A 22356-nucleotide genomic window follows, 5' to 3' on the forward strand; every position below is an offset into this window, starting at 1 on the left:
AGTAGCTACTATAAATATATGGTCGAGCACTATAAATATAAGCCACTCTACTCCAAGTAGAGTGGCTTATGGTTGCTCGTCGCTGTCTGGCCGAGTGTAGTTGGAAGTGTAAATGTACCTTGAACAGAGTGCTGTTGTTTCTGTTTCATTTTGCTTGCTTCTCCATTGTTTTCCTCTCCCGTCCAATAAAATATCCTCTTGCATGCCTTTCTCAGATCATTTTGATAACTGTCAACTTTCTCTGTCCTGCAGCCCTTTCTCCTACTGTTACCATAGCTAAGCAAGGTCTGGTAGTCGTTTCAAATGCAATCATGTGCCCATACACCTCAGATGTTGTTCCTTTACTTCATTTTTTAACACATATTTTTCCATCTCTAAAAAAGTATCCTCTGCAGTCCTTGGGAGAATGTAATTAAGAGTTTATTTTCAACTCCGTTTCCAAGCCTCAACAACAATAAGCCTTCTTAATGAGGCTGAGAGCTTGATGGAACATTATCAACTTGGAATCTGTGCTTCCATGCGCAGCACGATGCTACAACCCGCTGGTTTGAGGTGTGGGATGACAATCATTCGAAATCAAAGTTTTTGCTAAGTTTGTAGATAAAATAAATTGATGCGACAATTGTTCCACTTAATTAACTTAGCTGGCACACATTTTGAGCTAATTGGATATGGTAGGGGGGGGGGGGGGTGGAAAAGAATAGTACCAGCAGATTTTGGCCTCTATCTAATTTTCTTTATTATTAATGGACGCAGCCCCCTCGAATTGAACTACATAAGGGGGAAGCGTCACCATCCGACTCACCGGGCTCTGTCTCCTGTGTGTCCTGTGTCTCCTCTGTCTCCTCTGTCTCCTCTGTCTCCTGTGTGTCCTGTGTGTCCTGTGTACAGATAACATCGGGCTCGGTGCGTCTGGTGCTGCAGGAGAGCAAGGCGCTGGTCAGCGAGTGGAAGGAGCCCCAGGGCAGGAACATCAGCGTGGCCGCCTGCAACCACACCCAGGTGGTGCTGGCCGTCGGCCGCGCCCTCTTCTACCTCCAGATCCTGGCTGGGGAGCTCAAGCAGATAGGGTGAGACACCATTCGACACCTTCATGCACCCAGCAGCACGCGCGACACATGCACAAGACACAACAACAACACACGCGCGCGCACAACACGAACACGCACGTGCGACACACGCGCAGGTGCACGTGCGACACTCGCATGGACGCACACGCTACACACGCGCACGCCAGACACACAAGCGGCACACGCATGCCACACGCGCGCAAGTGACACACACACACACGCACACACGCGCACGTTCGACACACACACACACACACGAGCTCGAACACAGGCTAGAACACGCGCACGCTACACACGCAGCAGACACACGCACGCAACGTACGCATACATGCAACATACAAACACTCCAGATATCCTGGCCGAGGAGCTCAAACAGATGGGGCGAGACCTACAGACTCTCTAGCAAAAGCTTTGCCATGTTATCTTCGTTATTGGTCTCGCTATCCCCTTTTCTTTTTAGTGTTACTTCATAGCCGACAGATATCTCACAAGTCAGTCTGTTCATTGTGTGTTCTGCAGCACCACATTGATGGAGCATGAGGTGGCCTGTCTCGACATCACCCCCCTGGGGGAGGCTGGCGACCAGTCCCCCCTCTGCGCCGTTGGGCTGTGGACGGACATCTCAGCGCGGGTGCTAAAGCTGCCCTGCTTCACGACCCTCCACAAGGAGATGCTGGGAGGAGGTGAGGGGGACGGTGTTATGGTGATTTATCCCAGGGGGGACACAACTTGTCAGATTAACGACGAGAGGGTGTGTGTTTGGTCAAATGGGTGTATTTGATTGACAGGTCCACTGCTTTCCATACAGCGGTAGAAAAGGGTTTCTGTTGACGAAATCAAACCAATGTTTGTCTCGTCTGTCTTGGTTCTTCGGTCTGTCTGTCTCGGTCTGTTTCTCTCTTTTTCTTGGGTCTTTGTCTCTCTTTCCAAGCAGAATGACTTAATTTACATAATGGATGCATTTGCGAATTGAGACAACACAGTAGAAAGAAATTTCACATGGATTATCAACACTGGTGTTTTCAACCAGATAATGAAAGGGGGATGATGAAGAGGCATGGCGCCTTATTATTACCATTATGATGAAGGAGGTATCAGATCACCCTACCCGCTATTGGCAAACCACTCTGCTATACTCCACTGGCTCCCAGTTTAGCGATATAATTTTGAGGCACATTACAGATGTCTTTTGAAGCCCTTAGGGGCATAGCTCCACCCAGCATGATGCTTGACCCAAGAACACTCCGTTTTCTTGGTAGGGTGTCCTTGATCTTCAGGAGGCCGATTTTCAAATGAAAGGTATCCAGACTCATTCCAGTAGGACCTTTAGGCGTTTGGAATGCCCTGCCTTAATGTGAACTCGATTTCAAAATCACTTCTTACGTCACCTTTGGTGTATTTAGCTTTCATCTTATCTGTAATTCAGCCTTTCATGTTTTAATTTATTAATTTGTTTATTTGATCATTCTTTATCTTGTGTGTGTGTTGAATTATTTTCTAATTAAATTCCTTAAAGCTTTTCTTTGATTTGGCCCATCAAAGCACTTTGTACATTTTTTATAAAGGAGCCATACAAATAAAGTTTCATAATTATATTTCTTATGCTCTCATGCTGTTGGGGTAAGTGCTGCTCGGTGAGCAGATCATTTTCATTGATTGTTTTCCATGTGTTACAGACATGTCAATGCAAAATAGTTTTCTTTCCCCCTCATCTGCTTGTCTGTTTTATTCTGCACACGGCAACAGGAGTTGCATTGAACATTTTGGCTTAACTAGTCGATATGTAATGTTCTGTTGCCTTATCACAGACTTATTTTCAGAGCATGCATCCCAAACAGCAACTCACAGGTGTGTGTGTGTGTGTTCTGGTACAACATAAGATAAAAACACTGGCAGTTATATTAGACTGGCAGTTATACAGATATTATTTTGTGATCCTCCATAAATAGCTCTTGAGGGGCTTTGTTTGAAATGTCACAAATATATATTCATTGCAATTATTCTTCTATAAGACATATCGCGGCTGGTGTTTAGGAGGGACAGCTGTTGAAACATTATGCATTTCATTGCAGTCTATGTTAAAATCGTTTACCGTCAAAATTTGAGCACAAAATGATTTTGTTATTAAAGGAAGCATAAGCTTGCAGTTTTATTAACCTCATTAAATGGCTGCTCACCAAAGCAGAGAATATCCGACGGCAGTGTTGTCATAGGAGCACGCTCTGTTGGGTTTCCTCCTCTTGTGATGGAGCCTGTGTTTTTCAGAAATCATCCCCCGTTCCATCCTCATGACCACCTTCGAGGGCAGCTACTACCTGCTCTGCGCTCTCGGGGATGGAGCACTCTTCTACTTTGGTCTGGACCTGCAGACGGGTGCGTCTTACCTTCTTGCCTTCCTTCTTTTCACCACATAAAATCTTTCATCAAACACAAAATTCCCCATCCAGCTCTGATAGAGGAAGTGCCTTAAAAAACGTCCATCTGAGACACTTCACTTTTTGTAACCACATCACTCAGCACTGTTGGTAGGACATGAGAACAAATTAATAATACCATTTTTTTTTATTGTTGCATCCATTGCCGCGGGGATGCAAGAGGAAAGTTCAGCGGCAGAGCCATAAGGAGGCATACTAAGTTCTGTTTGAGCTACCATAACAGACTCCCGGGCGCCATGTAGAACAGATTAATTTAAAAATAAATAAAGATTCCAACACTCGTCCATTGATACCAGCCTACTGTAATGTCGTCCTACTCCTCCCTCCTCCTCATATTTAACCACAGTTTGAACACTATTTCCGTGGAAGACCCACAGTTTGGTGTATTTGTTTGATTTGTGTTTCTGTGGATGCGGCCGTTCAAAGGCCTGCTGCGCGAGCGCAAGAAGGTGACCCTGGGCACCCAGCCCACAGTGCTGCGCACCTTCCGCTCACTGTCCACCTCCAACGTGTTCGCCTGCTCCGACCGGCCCACCGTCATTTACTCCTCCAACCACAAGCTGGTGTTCTCCAACGTCAACCTCAAGGAGGTCAACTACATGTGCCCGCTCAACTCGGAGGGATACCCAGACAGGTGAGGTGTCCCCTGTGTGGGGGGATTTATAGGATAGATCACCGCTTCTCACAGGCTCTCTCTCAGACAATGTCTGGAGAACAGGTGTGGTTCCTTTTTAACACCTTTTTTATTTAAAAATAAAAAGTAGATGTATATAATGCATTTGCTTTCCTGCTGTCGCAAAAAGGTCTGTCATTCTCAAAGCATAGCTGCCATCGATGTCCTTGGAAGTACTTTATCTGAAGTTTACCTCACCTAACAGCTGTTCGGTTTTTAAGACTTTTTTTTATTTCTTGCCCAGTTTGGCTTTGGCCAACAACAGCACCTTGACCATCGGGACCATAGACGAGATCCAGAAACTCCACATACGGACTGTTCCCCTCTATGAGTCTCCCAGGTCGGTCACCCTTCTCAAATGTTTAGGATGTATAAAAGCAATAATACTGAATAATTATTGAGTTAGAATGGGTGGAATAGGTACCCTTGTGCTTCTCATCGTTCCTTCTCTGTATTATTATTATTTTTACTATTTTCTAACATCTTCACTTTATTTGTACTCTGTTAAGGGGCTAATATGGTACGCATTGCACTCCTCACCATCTGTGTTCATTCTCATAGTTTCTTCCTGGACATTAAGAGAGGTGTTTCCTTACCCCTTTAGGGCTTTGTGTAAGGGGTTGTTGTGTAACGTGGGCCTGTGAGGGTCTTTGAGACTGTACCTGGGATTAAGGGATGTATACTAATAACATTGACGTGACTTGACTTCTGGTCCATGCTTCCTCAGACGTATCTGCTACCAGGAGGTGTCGCAGTGTTTCGGGGTGCTGTCCAGCAGGGTTGAGGTGCAGGATGTTAACGGCACAACGTCTGCTGTCCGGCCCAGTGCCAGCACTCAGGTACGCGTGTTTGTTTGCACATCAGGATTCATAGGACAGGGGGACAGTAGGCCCCAAGAAGCCAGGGCATCTGTAGTAAAAATTCCTATTATACTCTAATCTTGTTGGACCCTACGTTATAACAGAACTTCTGGGAGGAAACGGCACAGAGCCTTGGCTGGAAACCAAAAAGTGCCTTGATTCATGTTTTGTTATAGAGCAATTCTAGTATGGATGAAGTGGAAGAAGCCTATAATGAGTATATTTCTTAATAATTAGAAAAAAAGAAAGGAAGGAACAGCAAGTTCACATATATTTCAGCTCATCTGCGATTAGACTTTAGATATTAATCCAAAATCTGATTTAGGAAACTCATTATAACTGAATACTGTGCTGTATATCCCTATGTATTTGGGTGTAGGGACCAGTAGGTTTGCCTGTTGCAGGGGAAAGATCTGAGTAGGGGAAAGAGACATGGTTGTGTCACTAGCATCTCATTATTCAGTGCAAGTGGTGGGGGTGGTGGCCAGGAATAGCAGGTGCTATTGCACCTGCTAGTGTGTGCATGCACCAGTGGACCTGCAGGCACAGCGGGTGGGTCGTCAAGGCCCATGGAGGGATGGGGCTGTCAGATAAAGATGGCCTGGTGATCAGGGCCACCCCCTCCCAGGTAAGACCATGTCACAGCTGGGAGCTTCTCAAAATAGTCCCACTGGTGAGCCTGCTCACAGGTGCTCTGGGACACATAACACCTGGGGAAGGTGTTCCTACACTGAATAACATTAAGAGAAGGAAATAGTCATTTTTTTAAGGTGGACTGAACTGGATAAGAATTTAAGTTCAATGCACACGTGTGTGTCCACTCTTTATGCTGGTGCGATGCCCGACAGCGTACGTCAACATTGAATACCTTTTTAAACAATTCTCACGTAGCCGTCACCAGAGTTGGCGGAGCTGAAAATAGACAGCGACAAAGACGTCAGGTCGAAGAAAGAAGCAGTGGTGATACTGCATAACTCCAGGGTGTATTGCAAAACCAATTTGATTGGAATACGTTACCAAACCCTGGGTCGCTCATTATGGGCTGGCTGCAGTTATATTGACAATAAATACGACTTTACTTGGCTTCAACAACAAGCTTCAACTATGCAGGATTGTGTGCAAAGCCCACAAAAAATACCCACACACAAAACACGCTATATAGAAACCATATACATTATGTACAATATGGTTTGTACTTACTTGTAAGGGATTCCATATTGAGGATTTATATTGATGGCAAGATTGTATTTTGTTGCTTAGTAGTGGATATGAATACATTTTATGGTTATTTTATGAACCAGGCCAGTGAGTCTATCAGCAGCTGCTACCAGCAGCAAACGGTCATTCCATATACCAAAGGGGCAGGGGATGAAAGTGCCCCAATATATCTTCAAAGTATTAATAGCCATGACAGAGCAGCAGAAGAGCCTCAAGTGGTCTCATAGCAGGTGATGTAACGTCTACCTTAAGGACTATGGATTGCAATTAAACCACAACCCGAGACCTGGAGCAATCATGAATGATAATAAGTACAGACCCGCTATGCTATGAAAACAATATCATACCTAATAGCCCACACAGCAACCATTCCTCTTGAATGACAACACTTCGGCCATCCACTGAACACATTCTAATCATATGGTTTCCAAAGATGCAAGAGCGGTCACTCTGTGGCGTTGTCATACTCCTATTTCAATGCAGGAATTCAATACGCGGGTCAAAATGAGAAACATTTAATTAATGCAGATATTATAATTACTGCTGATGGTTTCTTGGCAACATGTTTGTCGCAACAAATGCTGCTGCCGTCATTTTAACACAGCGACTGCTCTTCGTGTGCCCTATGTGCTTTGCTGTTGAGTCGCTTACAAAATAATGCACTTCTCAACCACTATGAATTAATTGTGGACTTTCGGCCATTCGATGAACACCTCGTTTGGGTTACTGATGGGGCGGAAGCTGGGGGCAGCTGTTAAACATGGCTGTTTCGGTTTTATTTTTTGAGGAGGGTTTTCCAGCTAAAGCTCCAATGCTTTTCTTTGCAGTTGTAGACTCTATGTGGCAAGTTATAGATTGTGTCTTGATTGTGTAACACAAACACAGCCACAGCCACACACAGCCACACACACACACACAGCCACACACACACACACAGCCCCACACACACACAGCCCGGTCAAAGCCAAGCCGGTAAGGTTGCGGCTTGACACACCCTCCAATTTCACTGTCTTGCCTGTGTAAAACCGAGGGGGTATAATCCGCCTTCGCCAAGGAGCTGGCCCTCTTGGTTCAAACCCCAACATATTCTTTATTTTGCTGACCACATGTTATTTTTTTTTCTGATGAAAGCCTCGTAACGAAAGTTCCTCTGCTGGTTTCTCGTAGATCTTACCATCTATCCCTGTCTTCGTTAATTGCGACTGCATCACCTTCTCTCCCATGATGGTCAGCAGCTCACGAATTTGACAGACTCTCCAGACTTGCTGTTTTGTCTCTAGACAACGCAGCGAGTCTGGAGAGTCTGTCGGACTTGGGTAGAGGTGTTGCTGCGTTGTCTCTAGACAACGCAGAAACACCTTTACCCGAGTCCCACCCCTGGAACCCTGCAGCCTAGTCTAATCGCATTTATAGGAAATTTATCCTCCAAAATGTGTAGGGTCAGAGAGGTTAAATTGGAGTGCGAAAATCTATTTCCAGCAGTGGGGGAGGCGGGTATATGAAAACAGCAGCTGTCAGTCTGCCTGCCTCTTCCCTCCCTCTTCATCTCTCATCTTATAGACCCTCAACAACCCGACATACAGGTCAAAACAAGCAGCCAATCTGTTTCGTGTTTGTCCGTCTATATAACACTCACGTATTTCATCTCCCCCCCGCAGACCTTATCTGTGTATCCACTATCTGTCTATTCTTTGATCCATCCAACCAATGCGTCTGTCAGCCTGTCTTTCATCTCTCCATCTCTTCCCATTTTTCTCTCTCTCCCTGCAGGCTCTCTCCAGCAGCGTGAGCTCCAGCAAGCTGTTCCCAAGCAGCACTTCGCCCCACGAGGTCTCCTTTGGGGAGGAGGTTGAGGTCCACAGTCTGCTGGTTGTGGATCAGCACACCTTTGAAGGTAAGCCCTCCAGGGGGGCTGGGGGTTCTCATCAAGCTAAAGCTTTGCTGGTGCCGTCTGCTGGCTCTTACACGAAGCACCTGGAGGTGAAGTAACGCATTCAATGTTCGGGAAGCAGAGCCTAGGTATATCAGCTAACGCGCAAATAAACATACCCTCCATACAGGACCAAGTGCTACAGAGCTCAATTCAAATGCGAATTTCAGCTCGAAACAGTGCATGTCCAACTGTGTGGTTGAAATTGGTTTTAAAAATTGCAGAATTAATGATGAATAAACATCAAAATTAAGATGGTGAAAATACGATCTAGCTAGCCATTATTGCTGAAAGTGCAAATGCGCTGTAGCTTTCATTGGATATCGATGTTTATCACCCACTGGGAGACAAGGTACTCAGCCAACTCTAAGTCTACAGAATGGCAGAAAGTAGGTCAAATTAATTTGCATTCTACCTAGCTTCAATCGAATTAGTGTAACACACTGTAGTACATTACATATGGCCGGCTGAATTTCAGATGAAAACTAGTTTTGATCTTTATAATCCTCATGATCTGGAGCATAGGGAGTTTGCTAGCTGGTAGACTGCAGCAACCAACTTCACTGCTAAAATAACCTCAGCACTTGATTGCTTTTTGGTTGTATATTTTGGAGCCTTACCATTAAAGGGACACTTCACCCATTTGCATTAGGCTATGTATCGTTAGAAACCCAGTCATATTTTTTAATGGTCTTGCATGACGCTGAATTACATTACCTGAAGAAGCAAAGTGCTGAATACATTGTTACAAAAGCTGGAAGGTAAACTGTAATACTGTCAAAGCTGGAAGATGGTATTCAGTTAAGTTATCCTTTATTTATCCCTTTTTAGGGGGAAATTCTTCTCTGCTTTTGAACCATCCGGGTAGCCGGTGAACACATACACACACATAGAGGTCCACACACATGGACACACTCCCGGAGCAGTGGGCTGCCGCGGTGCAGCGCCCGGGAAAGTAGTAGTAGTGGTACTAGCTGTAGTAGTAGTAGTAATCGACCGGTAGTATTAGCCGAAGTAGTAGTAATAAAAGTAGTAGTAGTCGCTGAAGTAGTAGTAGTAGCTGAAGTAATAGTGGTACTAGCTGCAAAAACAATATGCCTTATGAAAGGTATGGTATCGATTGATGTTTGTAGAAAGAATTATAATAATCCCAGTGGTTCAATTGGGCGGGAAAAATCGCCCAATCTGGCAACGCTGCCTGCATGTCCAAATTCTGACCAGGTTACGAAGTCTGAAGTACTAAATGTCAGAGACTTTCATTGTAAAAAATAGTATTTTAAAAGTAGAATATCTTTAATGGTATAAAATATTGGAAAAATCGGAAAAGCTACTGCGATTAAAAGCTAATCTGAACATTTTAAAATTGGAATGGAGTCTCTTGGTGAAAAATACATGGGCCTTATTTTGCAAACCCGTACCCGCCCTACCCGCGAATTACATTCCGCACCCGACCAGACCCGTTATAAATTGATACCGACGCCCAACCTGCACCCGAAGGAGAACATTAGATGGACGCCTGGGAATTACACTATCTGGTTTATGGCGTCATCCAAATTGTGCGCGGTCGCCCGTCGGGTACATGCAGGAGTCTGGCCGAGATAACCCCCCACTACGAGTCTTTACTTGATGTGGAAGTACCAGAAGCGTCCGAGAACCCGACCCAGTCTTTAATTCATAATATCATCTGGAGGTGCACACAGCTTTTGGCCGTGATATTATATTTAATATTATATTATATAGATACCTATATATTATATAATATTATATTAATTAGATATAGAGCTCCGGGAGTCCGCAAACAGAAACAATCACTTCTCCTCCATGCTGCAGTTCCCTCTGGACTGCAGGGAGTGAATGCTAATTGGCTGTTATGTTACGTCCCTCGGGGATTGAACGCTGATTGGCTGTTATGTTACGTCCCTCGGGGATTGAACGCTGATTGCCATTGTGGGAGTTGTCGTCTTCAATCCACAAGCGCCAAAAAGTCATGCATTTTTTTGGTCAAGAAGTCATCAAATTACAAATTTATGTTACTATTCGACTACATATATGACGCACTTTCAATACAGATTCATGTCTCCAACGGTGAAATTGTCCTTTAAAGTGTCTTCCAAAAGTGAATACTGCTATTCAGATATGCGTTTGTAGGTGGGTGTGACAATTACATCCATGTCACACATGTTTTGCCTTGTGTTTGCATACAGTTGTGGAGCAATCCTACTTAATTGTCAAGCATTCACATAGCACCACCAAGAAACAGCTTAGTTGCATTGGAAATAAATAAGTTAAATCGTCAAAACAAATTAGAACATGATGTAAGGGCAAATATTCCTTCTAAATCAAATGTTTAGATCACACCACAATTCAAACATCTGATTTAGAAGGGAGCCTAAACATTTTCTTCTCATCCCTAATTTGATCAGGGTCTTTGCATGCAGCAACATTGGCCGTCTTTCTGACATGAATGCCTGTTCCGTGTGTGTGTCTGGCTGTGCATTGTGGTGGGTGATTTTGCGTGTGTGTGACTGACTGTGTGTTGTGTTGTGTTGGTCCAGTGCTCCACGCCCACCAGTTCCTGCCCAGCGAGTACGCCCTCAGCATGGTTTCCTGCCGCCTCGGACGGGACACCGCCGTTTACTTTGTCGTGGGCACAGCCATGGTGTACCCCGAGGAGGCCGAGCCCAAGCAGGGCCGCATCATCGTCTTCCACTACACTGACGGTGAGGTTGCCCTCACCACCACCACCACCACCACCACCACCGTCATTAAACAACCCGTCATAACCTCCTCGCCCCTCAACCCCGTGCCCTCGTACATGCAGAATAAGTTGTCGCTTTCACAACTTCCGGAAGCTTCCTCAGTCTCTTTTTAGCGTTTTTCACTTTTATTATCTATTTTCGTCACCCTTCATTCAGTAGCTTCTAACACTTACCCCCCTTCTAACACTTCTCTTTATCCCTCCCTCTGTATCCGTCACTGTCTCATCTTTTCTTTTTGAATCCTTTTTAATTTCTCTTACCTTCCCTCCCTTTCGCCATCTAGTATTTGTACTTTCTTTTCGCCGCTTATCAACACGTTTTAACCTTTTTCTTTGTTGTTTTTTGTTTGCTCCCCTCGCTGGTCTCCCTCACTTTATCATCATCTTATCGTTTCATCTCAAGCCACGGCTCATCACTCCCTGCTCCCTTACTCCCCCTCCCCCTTTTCTCCGTTTCATTTCTCACTTCCCACTTCATCTCCCGATCTCCTCCCTCACACTCAAACCGGCTTCCAATTCATTTATTTTTTCTATCACCCCCATTTCTCTTTTCATCACACCCTTTTGACTCTGTCACACTTCTTTCTGTCTCCCTTTGTTTCTCTTTTGATCTCAAAACCATGCCCTGTAAAGAAACTTATTTTTCTAGCTGACGAGGTGTCTTTGCCATGGCGCCCGCGTCACTTTAGCGACGGGGTTATTGACGGCAGCTCTTGTTTACTTTCCTCGCAGGCAAGCTGCAGACTGTGGCTGAGAAGGAGGTGAAGGGGGCTGTGTACTCCATGGTGGAGTTCAACGGCAAACTGCTTGCCAGCATCAACAGCACAGTAAGTGTGTGTGTGTGTGTGTGTGTGTGTGTGTGTGTGTGTGTGTGTGTGTGTGTGTGTGTGTGTGTGTGTGTGTGTGTGTGTGTGTGTGTGTGTGTGTGTGTGTGTGTGTGCACGTGTGTGTGTGTGTGTGCACGTGTGTGTGTGTGTGTGCACGTGTGTGCCGTTCTGGCCCAGGGGGAAACGTGGGTCAGATAATCGTTCAAACTGATGACACTGGCCTGCTGGTGGCGAGAGAGTGTGCATGAACATCAGTCTCTGTCAGCGGCTGCCACGCCAGCCTGGTTCTTGGAAGCTTCAAGCTGCTGTGTAGCAGCAACATTATTAGCCCTGGAATGGATCTACACTTGGCTTGTAGTACATGGGGTTCCTGATCAAGAAAAGCTCTATCTATGAGAATCATAGGAAATGTACGTCTCAGTGTCACCTGAATTTCAGTTAATTGCCATTGAAAGTTACCTCAAGTGTTGGTGAGACAAGGGGCCTGGGAAAGTGTCAGCAGTGTCTGGAATGTTGGATTTGAGGGAGACGAACAGACCATAATAAGTAGAAAGACAGACTCTTCAAATCGCCTAACAGGTGTCTTTCCAATGCTTGGTTGAGTTGCTCAACTTTTTTCTCTTGAGAATGAAATCCATATCCTGGCAGAGCAATGATGCATCATTACAGACAAGAGACTGAGAAATAAAACAAGACCAATGATGCAACTACAGGTGTTATCATGGCCAGTGCATTCGTCACCTTTTGAGTTATTTTCATCCATGCTCTCTTGAGCTGTTTTTAATAAAGATGGATTAAACTTCACGTGTAGCTGCAGCTGTTAGTTGACACTGTATAGCTGTTTCTAACAGTTGATATTACACACCCAATCTTGGTTTGACCCATATTGTATATAAAAAATACCACAGCCCTATGTACCAATCCTGTACAATTCATATATGCCCCTATGGATAAATTAAAAAAGCCATGGCTGGCTGCAGAGCTAATACCTCATAAGCCCCTATGAGATGGGATTGCTACCAGATAATATTATTTTCCAGTATTTTTGGGGTCGCTACGCACCCTGATTTCAACTGTGTGTGTGTGCGTGTGTGTGTGTGTGTGTGTGTGTGTGTGTGTAAAAGGAGAAGCAGCTAACAAATCTGTAGAATATTTCTCTGTAAATATCCACATCCCCCTGTCAGTCACGCTTGATAATGTCTGACTTGCCTGTTTTGAGCATGTCACTGTTAATTTCCATATAAATGAAAGGGATGGCAATGAAAGGAATTGTACAACTGTAAACCTCTTGCTTTTTTGCATTTTTATTATTATGAAATGGTGTTGCCAGTTCGGTCCAGAAAAGCATTGCAAATTATTAAACCAACTGTTGACTGAAACCCTGCTGTAGCACGCCAGTAGAATAACCCACACTGTCTGCAATGCTAATCTAGTCCAAAATAGGCAGCCTCAAACAAAGTCCAAACTGACAATATGCTGTTGTAAACAAAGTATATATATATCTACGAGTTGCATGGTAAAAGTTTCTCTCCAAAAACTAAAATGGTCAAAAGAATAATTAGCTGGTGGCTGTTTAAATGTCTGCAGGGATTCAACATTTTCATGTTTTCATATTTTTAATTATAGCCTTTATGTAAACTATTGGAAATGCGTCGTCATGGATTCATACAACAGCCTCCTGCCAATGACCGCTCTTTGGAACGCTCTGTCCGAAACCAGCCCTCCCACCCAAAAACCACCCATTTATTTATTTATTATGTTACAATCAATCGCCTCTTAATTAAGACTGAGACGGCATGGGTGTTGGGGGCATTTGTTTGTATTTGTCCATCCGGGGTACTGCTGATGAAGGGGGAGCAACAATGGAACCCACATACGGCCCCAATTACTCACACCACTACACACACGCTTTCCCGTTTGAGTGTGACAACTGGGTTCGATTTGAGTTTTGATGGGTTTTATGTATTCGTTCTTTTTAAAAGGGTTAGGGTTAAAATAATATTGTGGCGTTATCCAGCATCTGGATAAAATAAGTTGTATGGACACACACTAAACATTAAAGACTTAAATTAAATGATTAATCAATTATTCACCCAAAGCTTGTTCAGAGTATACATTACCAGCCTATTGGGAACTGCAATTTTTGTTGTCTTTCAAAGCTAGCCATGCAATGTTGAATGTCTTAAATCAATTGCTATTGTAAGCACGGTCGCAGAGTTACAGGGAACAACTTTCCATGTTGACGGTCGGATGGGATGTAGGTGAGCGTCCAGGTGGGCATCCGACCCCGACTGTCCTCAGCCAACTCCTGTGGTGTTCTTCTAGGTGCGTCTGTACGAGTGGACGGCAGAGAAGGAGCTGCGCACGGAGTGCAACCACTACAACAACATCATGGCCCTCTACCTGAAGAACAAAGGGGACTTCATCCTGGTGGGGGACCTGATGAGGTCCGTTCTCCTGCTGGCCTACAAACCCATGGAGGGCAACTTTGAAGAGGTGTGTGTGTGTGTGTGTGCACCAGTTTCACACCTTCTGAAGAAACCACGGTTACCGGTAAAACCATAAAAAAGCCAAAGGAAATTCAATTTTGGCACACATTAAGGAGGGAGGTCCCGGAGTGCAGAGCGGAGCTGGACCCGGCAACTCAAAACTGGTTGGGGCTAACGGAACAAAAAAATATATAGTTGCAAGCAACCATGACGGGGTCTGACCGTATGAACTACAGTATGACTGACAGTATGACCGACTGTATGACTGACAGTATGACAGTATGACCGACATTATGACCGACAGTATGACAGTATGACCGACAGTATGACAGTATGACCGACAGTATGACAGTATGACCGACAGTTTGACTGTAGACTGCCAAGGGCAGATTAGAGTATATTTTGAGAAATAGAAGTCTTCCGTACCCCGAGGTATGGTGAGCTTCGTTGGTATGTTAATTTGTATTGGTGTGCCTTAAAAACGTTTTTTCCAGAAGTGAACATATCAAAACAATCACCCACCATGTTTCTGAAGCATACTGTGTCCAAATCCACTGTCAAATGGATGTTTGCAAAATTAAATGTGTACCGCCTTAAGGCCCAGCCTGCATTGTAGAGAGGCCGTGGTTCAGATAAGGCAAATTCGAACAAATGCATCCAATTTTTTTTTATTATTATTTGGCATGGAATCTACCCTTTGTAGCCATATTCGACAGCCGAGCCTACGTGTTTTTGACACAATGTTAGAGCTGTGTAAACATCGGAGATATGCATGTATTTCACTTTAAAATGTATATCTCTGCCTTCGTTAGCCTTATTGCTATGAATTTCACACCATATAGTCCCACTGTCACCTAGTACATGTTTGCGGAGTTTGCAGCTTTTACCACTTCCGGCAACAAATCTTTTGGGTTTTGGGTGTTTGGTCAAGTTGGAGCCATTGCATGAAGTTATAATGATCTGACCATATTGGTCAGACTCTGAATGTTGTTCACCATGACGTATGGTGAATGTATAACAAGTTCCATGCGTATTGCACTTTCCTAGTGGAAATGACAGCCTGTTGATTAAGTTACATTTCAAAGGCTTGTTATAGTGGCACCAATTTTCCTAACTTTGCAAAAGCACATGTGTCACTTGAAGTGCCTTCCCTCCCGTCCCTCTCCTCCATCCATCGAACCCTTCAACTCAAAACGCGGAAATGCAAACACAAACTTTTTGTGAAACACTGCACATTCATTGCAGTGTTCATACGCAAATCATTTTTCAGAATGACGCAGGAGGTGCCGGATCCAATAAAAAAGGTTCTGGATCCAACATCTGAGTTGCCGGAACATGATCCGGCATGTTCCGACACAAATTAAGCACTGGGTATATAGAACATGTGACGTAAATTCGCATCAATAATCTGCACCTGGCTTTTCCGTCCTATTCATCAGTTTCATGTTTATGAAAGTTTTTGTATTTAGTTTTTGTAGCGCATAGCCCTCTCCTACCCTCCTCTTGGGTGTGTTCCAATGGGTTGCAGTGGAAGGGATTAGGAGAGTTAACCCTGAGACACGTGCACAAAATAACACAATGCACATGCAGAGTCAAACTCATTCACCAAGCTAGGGAGAGCCCTACAGATGAGCCTGTTTTGGGATGAACAAAAGATTTGCCACACACACACACACACACACACACACACACACACACACACACACACACACACACACACACACACACACACACACACACACACACACACACACACACACACACACACACACACAGTGTGTGTATCTACTAGGGCTGTAACAATATACCAACTCACGATTCGGTTTGTATCACGATTATTGACCCACGGTTCGATACATCCCACGATTTTTTTCATTTAAAAAGCAGTTTATTTAAACTTAACTTGATGTAACATTTAATAACAAATGATTTGGAACACTGAACATATTTGAACAGAAATATTTATATTAAAGTATAGCAAAATGAAAAAATAAATAACAAAATATTGCAGTTGGAGGATGCTTACAGGTAGGCAAAATCCCTCAACTATTTTTGTGGTTTGGGCTTATGCATTTGAAAATATTAATGTCAAATAAATAATAGTAATTTGAATAGTTTGGTAGTACTAACCAGCGTTCCTGATAGTAAAATCTGTGCTGGTCAGAGTGACCTGCATAGGTTTAGTTTTCGGTCAAATATCCTTTTATCGCTTCTTATTAGGCTATGTAGCTTAAATAATGACATAATCAGACGGCAGGCCGTATAGAATGCAACATGATTAATATCCTAACTTTCAAATAGATGGGGAAAAAACATGAACGTCTGATTTGCAATAACGAGGCATAGTGTTACGAATAGCGTATGTGTGTGCGCGAGAATGGCAGTGTGTTTGTCTGTGGGTGACGTCAACGAGTGAGTTGACGAGCGAGGAGAGCGAGCGGTATCGTGTGTGTGTGTCTAGTGAAGAAACAAACGAGTCCTGTAGAATGAAGTATCCAGCCTGTCAATAATCGGTGGCCGCTTCATTCCGACCTATAAGCAGACCAACTGCCGGTCAAAGCACACAAAACAATAGAGACAGGGATCACACTGGGTATTTTTGCGAGCTTGGCCCACTCTGGATAAATGTCGTTCATAACGCATATGAGGAGTTCGCAGGCTGTGGAGAAATGCAATCCTCCGTAGCCACGGAGTGCTGTCATCACAGCGAGGGCATCTCGTTGCAGAATTACGGCATCGATAAGAGGAGCGGTGTCAGCAGACTATTATTTAGACGGATTATTAGCAAAATTCAATCAGACAATTTGACCGGAGAGATACAATTTTGTCTGACATTTAATTTTTATATTAGTTGGGAGTTAGAAAGGGCGTGTCGCGCTTCTGCCTTTTCACACCGTGAGACAGGTTCGGGGCTTTGAGTGCCGCGATTTCGGTTTCGATACGCATATCGTTACAGCCCTAGTATCTACATGTAATTATGAATAACATTCATCTATGAATTAATAATATTTTCTTTCTATTGCCTTAATATCCTGTAAGCCTTTCAATGATTTCAACCTTGTTTGTGTGCCAGAAGGAAAGGTGAGGAACATGATGTGTGCACAAACAAACACGCATTCGCCACAAGACCTAAAGAGCAGCATCAACAATACCGGCACCTTGCTCTCTGTAAATCCTAGTGCTTCCAAAAGAAGTAGCAGCAGTGCAGAGTGGATATGAAATGGGCATAGATAACGGGGCTGTTTCGCATCACCTCTCTCTCGTTTACCTCTCAGATTGCCCGTGACTTTAATCCAAATTGGATGAGTGCCGTGGAGATCCTGGATGATGACAACTTCCTGGGGGCGGAGAATGCGTTCAACCTGTTTGTGTGTCAGAAGGACAGGTGAGGAAACGCCAACCGCAAACCAACAGGAACTGTCCCACGCACAAAGTTGCAAGATCCAGGACAAACTTAATTGAACGAAAAATGCTAAGCGAAGAGCAGCAGCGTTCCTTAAAGCCGTCCTCATTCTGTTTGGGATGATGAGCAGTGTTGCCACAGTTACCTTGAAAAAGCAATCTGATTACTGATTACTCCTTAAAAAGTTACTTAGTTATTTTACTGATTACTTGATTTTAAAAGTAACTAAGTTAGAGTACAATTTACTTTATTAGTTACATTCAGCAGCTGCCGACAATACCCCTGCTGCCTGAAAAAAAAGACAACCGGTTTACCAATACTCGCTTTATTGGAAGTGCAACTTCAACAATGTATCTCCTGACAATTTAAGTTGAACTTAAAATAAATGTCCTGAATTCTTTCTTTATTTTTTATCTTCAATGCGTGTGGTAATAGTAACGCGTTAGAATACTTGTTACTGAAAAGATTGGTCATATTACGTAACGCGTTACTCTAATGGTATCACTGGTGGTGAGTACCTCAAGGTGCACTTTGTTCTTTAGCCAGTATAACTAACCCAACACTTTCGAACGAGTGGGACATTTAAGAAATAAAAGTTTCCCCAATGCGAGTGAAGCTCCAAGGCTTTGGAGATGTGTTTGGTGGTCCCACTAATGGGTTTGATTATGAGAGATGATGGCTCTGAATAAACATGCTTGATAGTCATATTATTCCCCCTTTCTCTTTCGCTCTCAAGCAAAAGACAGAGTCTGCCACGGGGTGACAGACAACTTGCAGGGCTGATCTGTCACTTTAAACATAATCCAATTAAATCCTGAAGGATCAAATCACCTACTGCCTACATCCCGTTGCACACTATTAACCCGTTTTACATGGAAATATCATTACACAAATTCAACACTTTGTTCTGTTTCACGGTGTCATCTAGCGACTCCCCTCCCACAATGAACTCACCAGACTTTAAATGAAACCAAAAACCAGCATGTGCTTCCGGACGAGACGGCATGTGCAGCAGCCGCGTGGCGGCTTCTTTTCTCCATCCTACCTCCCTCCTCGCGTCCTCTGAGTCATCGTTAAAAGCCTTTCCTCTGCGCTAATTGGCTCCTTAGCCGTGTTGCCCTGCTCATTTATTTCTCTGTCAGCCCTACGGTGTGTGGAGGTGAGGGTGTGTGTGCGGCTCTGGTCTGGGCGTCAGCTCCTGTTAGCCAGCCAATGCGTCAGGTGTACTCACTGTATTGTGCTGACCTTTATCTCCCGTTCTGTTGTGCTGGTCTGGGTTGACCTTTTTATTTACCCTTCTCCGAACGCTACAATCACGCCGGCGCTTCCATCCATCTCTCTCGTCCCCTGAGAGATGTGTTATCTTTGCTTTCTTTATCTGTTGTCTGACGGGCCGGCGTGTCATTTAATATCCCTCGGCGCGCTTCCTCTTTGAGGTTGTTTTACTTCTCTCCTGCGTGTTCTTGCCTTTCCCTTTGTCATACCTCCGCGCCCCCCATCACTGGCTCTCCTTTTCATCAGACCTATTATACTACCTTTCTGGTCTTAATTTCTTATTAATGACTCCTATAGCGCAACCTGACATTAATCACAGCATAAAAAACGATGTCGATTTTCGGGAAACTCTTCCTCTCATCTGGGCGCTTTCTGCCTTCTCTGTCAACGCTCGGTTTCGTCCTTCTCCGCCCCCTCGCCCCCCTCCTGCCAACCCCACTCCGTTGTGATCGGTTACCTTCCTTGAAGCGCCCCCGCGGGCAGACTTGACCAGGCATATGGGGGCGCGGCAGGAGTGCCTCAACGTAGAGGATTTCCAGGAAATGTGAACAAGTGAATCGCAAACGTTGTCCGGAGTGTCTAGCACTCTGCACAGCCACCCCAGACTGCCGGCAGGGAATACGTCGAAAAGCATGTACGTCATTATTTGACACTTTAGTACGGTTAAACATGACCATCAATCATTATAACAACGTTTATAGGTCATAAAAGTCGAAAAAGCATAATAGGTCCCCTGTAATGACTATTGTCCCGGTAACCCACAGCGCGGCCACCACAGACGAGGAGCGGCAGCACCTCCAGGAGGTGGGCGTCTTCCACCTTGGGGAGTTCGTCAACGTGTTCTCCCACGGGTCGCTGGTGCTGCAGAACCTGGGGGAGAGCTCCACGCCCACCCAGGGCTCCGTGCTCTTCGGCACCGTCAACGGCATGATAGGTGAGGAAGGGCGTCCCCTGTGCACGCCTGGCTGTCCCTCTCCCTTTCTTTCTGATTCTGTCTCTCACTTTCTCGGTCTTATTCTGTCCCTCTCCCTTGCTCCCTCCCCTCTCTTTGCCTGGGTATTGAGGTGGTGGAAGGGGAGGGTTGAGGTTTTGAGATTATAATAACACCATGGCTGATTTTCACCATTTAAAACATGTTCCTTTCCAACTTGGCACCACGACTGGAAGGGGTACCAAATGAGGACGATAGTTTGGGAGAACATAACCTCTGCTTTGAAAAGCCTCTCAGGAAAGTTTCCCCGCCCCCCCAGACACACTTCAGCCTGTGGCACACTTCAGCAAGCTATTTAGGCAGGTCAGGCCCAACGCTGCCCGCCTGGTAATGAAGAATAATGCACCTGCCTGCCTCCTCCTCGACCCTCCAGCCACTTCTGCTGCTATTAAGGGATGAGGTGGAGGAGGAAGGATGGAACCCATACACAACAACATTGTGATTGCAAAGCAAGCAGTCATGGTTATTTTAGCATTTTACTTTTTTTTAATTGCATGATTGGAAGCCAACCGCAATGTCGAGCGGAGGAATCGACAGACTATTTGTTTACACAAATAGTCTGTATAAACAAGTCTCTATTATACAAATAGTCTGTGTCATTAAAGTTCCATGCGAGAGCCGGTATTTCCCGGAGTCTATCTCCTGTCCAGACAGGAATGGCTGCTCAGACCCCTAGCAGGCTCGAGTAACTAAGAGAGGAAGACGCACGTAGAAGAAGCCCACCCAGGTTCATTGTGAGGCGTTTAGCATTGGGGGACCATGATGGTTATGAAGTAATGTGTTTGAATGGGGACTCAGCAGGGATCTCCCCGTGGGTCATTCGATGTATTATATGGCTGCTTCTTCGACTCTTGTCCCTGTTCCGGGAAGCAATTGGATGTTGCAATGCCTCATGTGTTGATCATAACCAGCAGTGTCCTCATAGAGAGAGCGAGCGAGAGAGAGAGAGATTGAGGGAATGGAAGATGGTTGTAATGTATGTGTTGAATGGCTGGTGGGAGGCGGTATGATAGACTGACTATATTAAAGGACTGAAACAGAAGTGACAATAAAACACTGCATCATACAGCCAGGTAGATGACGCAATGAAAAGCAGTCCTCTTAAGATTGTCAAGAGATTTAATTGAGGGATTGTTTTAAGGAAAGACGTGACGCCTTATTTAGTAATTGTGATGATGCTTCATTATGTTTGACTCTCTGCCTCTCTGTCTGTCTGTGTCTGTTTCTTACGCTCGCTCCCCTCCGTCTCCGTCTCTCGCCCTCCGTGTGTTGCTGCAGGCCTGGTGACGTCCCTGTCGGAGAGCTGGTACAGCCTCCTACTGGACCTACAGAACCGCCTCAACAAGGTCATCAAGAGCGTGGGCAAGATTGAACACAGCTTATATCCTTCACATGTCCTCCCCACACACAAACTCACACACTTGCAAACTAAATTCTCTGGTTGTTGCTAAATTAAACCAGGGTCTTTTCTAATTCATTTTTATGGAGTGTGTGCCGGAAACCTGGTTCACGTGTTTTATGCGTGAAATGGCTTATTTACGGCTGCCGTCGCCACACCAAAGACATGACATGGCGCACAGGAGACACTGACGGCACCTATAGGTCTATTTCTATAGTGCTTTTATATATTTTGCAGTAACCGGTCGAGGAACATCCCCAGAACAGCAGAGGTGTTTTTCTGGGTGTAAAGTTCCCAAAAGTAGACTTTTAACACGCAATAATCACTTCAAGAAAAAAATTGCATAATTGTTTATCAAGGTGGATTCTAGTGTAGTGGCATAGGGTTGGGGACTGCCAGCAGAAAGAAAACTGCTCCTGAATGCGACCGAATTCACTGTAAATCAAATGACTTGACTGGATGTGCGTATGTATGTGTGTATGTATTTAAATACAAATATACGTATGTATTCCTTGCATGGACATTCTCTGGCCGCATGCCCACACGGGGTGTATTTTTCCCTTGACTCTGGATCACCTGGAGGTCGTTCCACACAGAGCGCAAAACAGAGCAGGCCACGGGGTTCATCGATGGGGACCTGATCGAGAGCTTCTTGGACCTGGGCCGCACCAAGATGCAGGAAGTGGTCAATACTCTGCAGGTGAGGGGGGCTGCAGCACAACCACTCTTGTGGTGGTTGCGACTTTCCCTATTTTCCTGTTTTGCTTTTCGCAATGAAACTCATTCATTGTCTGGCCTTGCCTCGGCTGTATTGATTCTCTTGCCAAATCCGTTTGGAAGTAAAGCAAAAACATGTTATCTGAAATTGCCTTCCTTGCAGATTTCTGGTAATCATTTAACAGGGTTAGGGTCTATTTTGGATACTACTTTGATTGCTACCCTTTCCTTGGGCGCCGCTATTATTGTTTTGTCTCGGGGAGTGCGTTGCTCCTCCATTCTTCGTGAACTGAAACTCCCTCCCCCTATCA

General features: G+C 44.8%; 1 protein-coding gene across 1 annotated transcript in view; it reads left to right on the plus strand.

Annotated features, from left to right (window-relative positions):
• ddb1 (damage-specific DNA binding protein 1) overlaps positions 1–22356 on the plus strand; it is a 49722-nt gene that overhangs the window by 25189 nt on the left and 2177 nt on the right. Inside the window, exons 13-26 of the mRNA XM_060070553.1 lie at positions 892–1070; positions 1590–1753; positions 3336–3443; positions 3932–4139; positions 4423–4518; positions 4906–5017; positions 8027–8150; positions 10742–10906; positions 11677–11771; positions 14097–14267; positions 17536–17645; positions 19703–19872; positions 21208–21310; positions 21905–22028. Of these exons, the coding sequence (XP_059926536.1) occupies positions 892–1070; positions 1590–1753; positions 3336–3443; positions 3932–4139; positions 4423–4518; positions 4906–5017; positions 8027–8150; positions 10742–10906; positions 11677–11771; positions 14097–14267; positions 17536–17645; positions 19703–19872; positions 21208–21310; positions 21905–22028 (1929 nt within the window). The remainder of the gene's footprint in view (positions 1–891; positions 1071–1589; positions 1754–3335; positions 3444–3931; positions 4140–4422; positions 4519–4905; positions 5018–8026; positions 8151–10741; positions 10907–11676; positions 11772–14096; positions 14268–17535; positions 17646–19702; positions 19873–21207; positions 21311–21904; positions 22029–22356) is intronic.

This window comes from Gadus macrocephalus, chromosome 14 (genome assembly GCF_031168955.1).
Source record: "Gadus macrocephalus chromosome 14, ASM3116895v1".
Taxonomy (NCBI): domain Eukaryota; kingdom Metazoa; phylum Chordata; class Actinopteri; order Gadiformes; family Gadidae; genus Gadus; species Gadus macrocephalus.